At 29.9% G+C, this 8,179-nt stretch overlaps 1 protein-coding gene across 1 annotated transcript; it reads left to right on the top strand.

The window, feature by feature from the left end:
* Positions 1-3,101: 3,101 nt before the first annotated feature.
* On the top strand, positions 3,102-5,154 carry LOC129289080 (zinc finger BED domain-containing protein RICESLEEPER 2-like). Its single transcript, XM_054925900.1, has 5 exons — positions 3,102-3,213; positions 3,622-4,087; positions 4,196-4,355; positions 4,494-4,737; positions 5,111-5,154. Exons 1-5 carry the CDS (start codon positions 3,102-3,104, stop codon positions 5,152-5,154), a joined length of 1,026 nt encoding a protein of 341 aa, XP_054781875.1.
* The last annotated feature ends 3,025 nt before the right edge of the window (positions 5,155-8,179 follow it).

Below are 8,179 nucleotides of genomic sequence, written 5' to 3'. Positions count from 1 at the left end.
ATTATTATTGAAGAGAGATAAGTTGAAGAACAAAAATAATTTTCTAAAATTTGGATATGTATGTGTTAATTGCAAAAAAGTAATTTAATTTTAATTATTACCTAAATTTAAATTTGTAAGGAAAATAATTTAATTTTTTGTTTAAAAATATTTATTTTTTACTTTTTAAAAATTTAACCGTTATACCTACAAGGTCTTATTGACTCATGTGATAATATGATTATTCTAAATATCTATAGAGAATCCTAAAATCTCACACAGCAAAAGAATTAAATGGCTTAGTTTATTTACTTTATTAATTATTTACCTGTATATATATTTATATTTATTCTAATTTTTTTAAACATGTATTATATAAAATCTTAATCATTGTACCTATAGAATCTTATTGACCAACACGATAATATTATTATTCTAAATATCTGCAGAGATTTAAAAATCTCATGCGACAAAAGAATTAGATAATATTTATTTAAATATATATCTTTTTAATTTAATTTCATTATGCATGTCTTTACTTTTACATATATTTTTTAAAAAAAATTCATAATCGTTATACCTGTAGAGTCTTATTGACTCACAGGATAATATGATTATTGTAAAGATCTATGGAGGTTTAAAATCTCACGTAACTAAATGATCTAATTAGTAAATATGATAATAATTTAAATACATCAATTTAATTAATTATTTTTTATAAATGTTTATTATATTATTATTTATAAAAATTATTTATTTATTTACTATATACAAATTAATAATCACAACATCTACAGGGATTTATTATCCCATGTGATGAGGCAATTAATCTGCGTATCTATAAAGATCCTTTAAATCTCATAAGATACTATTAAATATTTTAAAATATAAAAATTAATTTGAATGATTGAGCCATTGGAACCCATGTTTAATATATATAAATTTAATTCTCACACTTATGAAATCTTATTAATTTACACAATATGAGATCATTCTAAACAATTGTGAAAACTCTTAAAATCTCACACAACTAACTTTATTTGGGACAATTAAAGCCTTGTTTGTTAAGAGCTAAAGCAAAAAAAAAAAATTAAATATATAGCCATGTGCATGAAGATTTAGTCCTTGGTGATTGCTCAATTAGCAAAGCACTAAGGCAATGTTCATGATCATGATTCATACAGCAAACAATTTGCAATTATGACTCAAAAAATGCGTCCCCCCTAATGTTATAAAAAACAACTTAATCACCTTTAATCGAAGCAAATATTTTTCAAACAGTATAAAGAAACTTTTAACAAATTTATTTACTTAAGATTAATCACAAAAGCTAATTCTCAAATTTCAAAGAGCCAAAAATGTTGTAGAGGCTTGTACACACTTTGACCCTTAAGGTGAATAAACTCCAACCACACCTAGCCATTTAAATTCAAGCACATAGTAATTAAAACCAAAGACATCACCAAGTTTCTTTTTCTCTTTTTTCTTACATCAGGCTTTATCCAAGGTATTTCCATGTAACATTCCCATTGCAAAATGACATGATAAAATTTTTTGAAAAATCTCCACGATAACCGAATCATGAAACCATCATGTTAGCAACTTTAAACATCTAAATTCATGATATAGAATCAGATTTCACCAAATAATATTCAAGAATTCTAGATGGTGCCTTGTGCCTTTTTTCCAATTAATATCCCATAAATAGGGATAAGCAAAACCGAACCAAAACTGAAAACCGAGTTGAACCAAATTGTGTTTGATATGTTCGGTTTAGTTTATTCAGTTTAAAAGGTTAGTTTAGTTTTTTTAAAAAAATATTTTGGTTTGAATGGTTCGGTTCGGTTTGAAGATTGCGAAACTGAATAAATCAAAGTAACCAAAATTAATCAGATATATTTATAAATATTATAATTGATTTATATTATTAAATATTATATTTTTTAAAATACTAATATCGTATATTTATTGAAAGAGGGTGTGGAAAAAAATGTAGCCCAGTTGACAGCCCAGTCTATTATTAGTCTCTGCCACAAACCCACAGTGCCATTCTTTTTTTTAGCAAAAGCTATAGTGATTAGACATTATAAAATTAGTAAATCCACACAAAGACTTAGATCAGTCTCGGCCCATTATCAGTCTCAGCCCAGTCCTCATCAGTCATCACTTCTCGCTCTCGGCTCTCGCTCGATTGCTCCCAGAGTCCAGAGACTTAGATCAGAGTCATTTAGGTTCAATTTCTATCTCCCACTTAGCCACTCCACAGTCCACACAAAGTCATGATTCACGATTCACTAACCCTAGTAAATAGCAATCTCTGTGACTCTGTATCTCCATCTCGCACTCACTCGATCAGTGATCAGTCGACATCAGATCCTTTGTGGACAGCAGTTTGTCGGCTCCTCTCTTGATCTCGGCTTTAAGTCTCTTCTCTCTTTTAGCCCCACTCTATGAAGCACAAACCATAAATCGCCTCAGGCTTCGTCTCCCTCAACCTCCATCATTCTCTTGATCTCGACTCAGATTAGCGTTCATCTCCTTTCATTTTCTCAAGTCTAGTTTGTCTGAGCTCAGGCTTCATCTCCCTTCTCAGATAAGTGGAACTCATAGACGCAATGTATGGTTCCAGCTAGCGACTTTCTTCATCTCATGCTCATCTCTTCTTCCTTCTCTAAAATGTCTCTGTTTTTACACTTTTGAGACGTGTGTCTCAAGCTTTATTTTCTTTAATGGTTCAGATGTCTGCCTCTTGTGAAGGTGAAGGACAAACTATCATTCCAAATAGCTAAACACTAACTCCATCTTCAACATCTAATACTGAAGTGAGTTCAAGAAAAAGGAAGGCCATACAACCAAGGTCTGAAGTTTGGGAGCATTTTCACAAATATGTTAATGAGCATGGAGAAACCAAAGGTAAGTGCAATTATTGTGAAAGGGAGTTTTCCTGTGATCCAAAATGGAATGGGACTACTGCACTTAAAAATCAGATGGGTGTGTGTAAGAAACAGCCTCCTCCTGAAGAAGGCATACAAACCCACTTAAATTTTAATATAGATCATAATGCTTTTATTCTTGCTAACTAGAAATTTGATCAAGAAGTAATTAGGAAATCTTTGGCAAACATGGTTATAACTGATGAACTTCCTTTCAAATTTGTTGATGGGTTTGGGTTTAAACGCTTTATGGCTGCTGCTCAACCAAGATTTAAGGTTCTTTCTAGATGGATAGTGGCTCGTGATTGTTTTAAAATTTACATGGATGAAAAAATTAGATTCAAAGACCACTTGATTAGAAATAAACAAAGGGTTTTTCTAACAATTGACACTTAGACTTCTATTCAAAGAATCAATTACATGTGTATTACTACTCATTTTATTGATGCTGACTGGAATTTGACTACGAAGATTTTGAATTTTGTTCCAATATCTAGTCACAAGGGAAGGGATATTAGAATAGAAATTGAGAAGTGTTTGCTTGAATGGGGAATTGATAGAGTGTTTACTATTACAGTAGACAATGCTGCTTTTAATGATGTTGCTTTATTGTACTTGAAAGAAAAAATTTCCACTTAGGGCTTTTCTATCATGAAGTGTCAATTTCTAATTGTAAATTTGATTGTTGTTGATGGGTTGAAATTAATAGGGAGTTCTGTGAAGAGAGTTAGGAAGGCTCTTCAGTTTGTTAGAAAATCTGCCCTTAGGATGAAAAAGTTTAAAGAGAGTTGTAAGGATGAGAAGATTCAAAGTAAGAGCCTCTTGACTCTAGATGTCTCTACTAAGTGGAACTCCACTTATTTAATGTTGGAGAGTACTCAAAAATTTGAGGCAGCTTTTAAGAGGTTTGAGGACAAAGACCCTTACTTTTGCATTGATCTTGAACAAGGGGAGGGGGTGCCTGATGCTGTTGATTGGAGGAATATTAAAAGGATGGTGATGTTTTTGAGTCATTTTTATGAGATGACCTTGCGTGTGTCTGGTGCTTTTTATGTTACATCCACTAGCTTGTTTTATGAGATTTACATTATATATCGCCTTTTGGATGAATGGACAAAGTGTGATGATTTTGAGCTATCATCAATGGCTTTTAAAATGAAAGAAAAATATGACAAGTATTGGGGAGATCCTTTAAAGATGAACTAACTCATTTATATTACTGTTGTTCTAGATCCTTGATATAAGTTGGAATGGGTTCAATTTGCTCTTTGTAAAATGTTTAGTGATGAAAGTGAAAATTTGGCAAAGCAAGTGAAGGATGTTTTCATTGCTTTATATCATGAATACAAAGAACATGTCTCTCCCTCTAAGCAATATGAAAAGGAGCAGCTTATGGATGAAATCCAAGCTGATTTTGGTGATGAGGATGACCCTGCTATGAAGGTTAGAAAGTTGCTTGAATCAGAAAAGAGAAAATTTTTAAGTGATCGCCTTAGTAGAAAAAGTAATAGGACTGAAGTTGATAAATATTTGAATGAGGAAATTGAAATAAATAGACCTAACTTTGATATCTTGGGCTAGTGGAAATTGAATGGTCCTAGATTTCCCATTCTTTCAAGGTTGACAAGTGATGTTTTGACAATACCAATATCCATAGTTGCTTCAGAATCTACGTTCAGCATTGGAGGATGTGTTTTGGATGCATTTAGGATTTCTTTAACTCCTAAAGTTGTGCAAGCCCTTATTTGTGCTGAAGATTGGCTTCGTCACTTCATTCCTGTGGTTGTGGAAGAGAAATTAGATGATATTCAAAGGATTGAAAGAGGTAAAAATTTTATAATGTTATGTATGTGCAATGCTACCTTTAAAATTCATTTGTTTATAATTTAATTTAACTCCTAAATTGATTTATTTGTAGATTTCTAAAGAATTGGATCAGAATCAGCAGTGGATATAGTTTGAACTCTTTAAGGTAACTCTTCATTATTGCTGTCCATGGAAATTAGTTCATGTAGTTGTCATATTTGTTTTATTGTTGCTTTTTGTAGTTTTCTAATTTTTGGTGCCTGGTGGACTGTTGGTTCTTGTTGTTGTCTTCTTCTAGTCTTTTTGGTGGTTAGTTTTGTAATAAGCGTGTTCATTTTTTTAGTTTTGTAATATTTTGGCCAGATGTTTAACTATTTTCTTTTATAATGTAGGTTGGAGCAAAGATTTTGTGTCATTGACAGTTGACAACTTATGATGATCTAATGGATTAGTTATTTTAGATTATGTTAAAACTCTTGAACTTATTTACAGTTTTTTAAGGGATTATTGTTGTTAGTTGGTGGATTATTTTAGATTGTTAAGAATTTATATTAGGTAAATTATCAATTTATAAATTATATGTCTTTTGCTCTGCTTCTTCAACTTATAGGTGTAGATTTGAATGACTAAATTTGATTATTTTATTTTTTGACATTTTCAAATTTTACAGCCTCATAAGTCTATTTAAAAATCCCTTGATTCCCTTTTTTAGGATTTGATGTTTTAAATTATTTGTTAATCAGCATTTTTTTAGATAAGCCCAAAATGCTGCCAAAAAAGGCCCAAAATACTGTCAAAAAAGGCCCAAAATGCTGCCAAAATCAAGCCCAAAGTGTTGCAAATAAGGCCCAGTAACTGAAATACAAAAACTGAACCGAACCACTAAACTTCGGTTCGGTTCTACTTCAGTTTTTATAAACTTTCTGTTCGGTTTGGTTGAATAAATTGATGAATTTCAGTTTTTTCAGTTCACTTAAATCAGAACCGAACCGAACCATTAGAACCGATACTCACTCCTACCTATAAACACATATAGTTCACCCAAAGCACTATGAACCCCTATATGGCAAGCATTAATCTACGGCAAGAAGTTTCAATGAACATTAAAAGAGGTGTTTTCAATCTTTTAATCCATTCATTCATTCAATTATGAATAAAAAGGTACACATACCAAGACCCAATTTCTAACTATCAATTTCATGACTGGGGAAAATAAAAAAAAATCTCTAGAATAGCAAAAGGATTATTTTTCAGTTTGGCAGTATCTCTATAGCTTGATTTTGTGTATTCCAAATCCCATATGAACTTTATGAAAAAAGCATGTAGAAGCAATCTAAAATCAAAATGTTATAAATCAAACTCAATATTGGCTTCAAACCTTTTAGCAGATATGGATAGCTCCGATCGGCCCTTCAAATGTTCGGCCTTCTACTTGGTTGCCCTATGATTTACTTCTCTCCTTTGGCTCTCAAATGTTCGTTTGCCTTTAACTCTAAATTCTATCGGACTCTTGCTCACACCAACCTCAGATCTCTCTTAATATCACCTAAAAACCCCCAACACCGAACCCCTCCTCAATGCTTCGTTCCTCTTATATAGGAAGAAGAGGAGGTAGATTTTCAAAAATCATGATTACTCACTGCCTTTTTGCTTTAATCCCATATGCTTCAGCCTGGGATTTGTTGTAGCACCCATTTAGACTTGCTTTTCATCTTTCCTCCTGAGTTTTCGGCTGCTGAAGACTGCTCTGCTTCTGCACTTGCCTAATCCTTCATCAATTTTCTGCTGCTTGCCGCCCCTACTCTTCTCTTCTGCATGCTTGTCTCTTCAACATTCGTCTGACTCTCCCTCTATTGCTTGCCGCCTTTACCATCTTCCCTTTTGCGTGCATGTATTAGAAGTTGAGGAAGGATAGGGCTGAGTGAAAAACTATATGGGTTAGCATTTTACTCTCCCATTTTTTTTAATTTTATTTTCATTAACTTTTTGACTTTTATCCATTTTTTTGATTTTTTTTAAATATGAATTTCAGAGATTAGGGGAGAGGAAATATGATTTTAAATCTAGATATATATATATATACATATATATAGGAGAAATAACTAGATTTTAAAGAATTTAAAAGATATAATTTTTAAAAAGTTGATTCCCTTAATTTTTGATTATTGAGATAATTAGGTGGTGGTAGAGATTTCAAAAGATTTAAGCATGATTTTCTCCCCTCACTTTTTCAAAATTGATTTTGAAGAGAGATTAAATTTATTTATCTTCCTTACTACTTATTTTTATTTTATTTTATTTTTTTGAAAATTAATCCTTAAAAGGCTTGAATTTCGTTTTTTATATCTATTATTTTTTGAAATATAATTCTTAACCAAAAAAAATAATTCGTTTTTTATATTTATTATATTTTATTATATATATATATATATATTAATTATTTTATTATTTTTTTGAAATGTAATTCTTAACCAGAATTAACATTTCGTTTTTCATATTTATTATATTTTTTGTGAAATATAATTCATAATCAAAATTAATATTTCATTTTTTATTTATTGATTTTTTTGAAATATAATTCTTAGAAAAGAATTAATATTTCATTTTTATACTTGTTAGATTTTTTTTTAAATACAATTCTTAAAAAATAATTAATATTTTATTTTTTTGAAAATTTCTTCTCATCTTTTTTTTAAATTAATTCTTCAAAAAGAATTATATTTCATTTTTAAATTTTAATTAATTTTTTTAGATTTTTGTTACAAAAAACAAATACATTTAAAAGTAAAGGCTTTTTAAAAACAAAAAAAAATCTATATCTTTTGTTAAATGTGCAGACAAAATATAGTGTTTACAGATATAAAATTATTTAGTAATCAAATTCATATTTATAAGGACTTGTTAGAATAATTAACAAATGTGAATATACAATCCATAAGGGTAAATAACCAAACATGATTAAAGCCATAAAACAAACGCAGGTATGAGACTCACGAATAATAAACGTGAGAACAAAGCTCACAAAAATCAAACTAGTTAGTAATTGATGTATCAAGGGGTAACGGAACTACTGTTAACAACCAGTGTTCTGTATATAATCCCTTTGAAAATTAATTTTTCAAACATGGAAGAAAATTGCTACTTTTAAAAATATAATTTCTCTTCCAAATATCAAACTTACATGAAATACATAAAAACATTAATTTATCTGAATATAAAAATTCATAACTAATATTTCATAAATTGTCCACCAATATTGGCTTTCTCAAATAAAGGACTACTAAAATTTGTAAAAGCATTTTCGTCAATCTGAAAAGTATAAGTCATGACTTCAAGAAGCAAAACAATTTAATTAACAAAAGTAACTAAAGCAAGTGGAATATACAAATATCTATAAATTATTAAAAATAATATTTTGATAAAGAAAATTTTCTAATATATAAATTGATTGGGATACTATT

This window comes from Prosopis cineraria, unplaced genomic scaffold (assembly GCF_029017545.1).
Source record: "Prosopis cineraria cultivar Desert tree isolate PC_DT_omini unplaced genomic scaffold, ASM2901754v1 PC12, whole genome shotgun sequence".
Classification (NCBI taxonomy): Eukaryota; Viridiplantae; Streptophyta; class Magnoliopsida; order Fabales; family Fabaceae; genus Prosopis; species Prosopis cineraria.
This window is presented reverse-complemented; position numbering and strand designations above follow the sequence as displayed.

Excerpts from the sequence above, each read along its gene's own strand:
- LOC129289080 (XM_054925900.1), top strand. The coding sequence starts at position 3,102 with ATGGTTATAACTGATGAACTTCCTTTCAAATTTGTTGATGGGTTTGGG. Across the intron at positions 3,214-3,621 it reads TTCTAGATGGATAGTGGCTC|GGAGTTCTGTGAAGAGAGTT; the intron begins GTGATTGTTTTA and ends TGAAATTAATAG. Across the intron at positions 4,356-4,493 it reads AGGATGACCCTGCTATGAAG|TGGAAATTGAATGGTCCTAG; the intron begins GTTAGAAAGTTG and ends ATCTTGGGCTAG.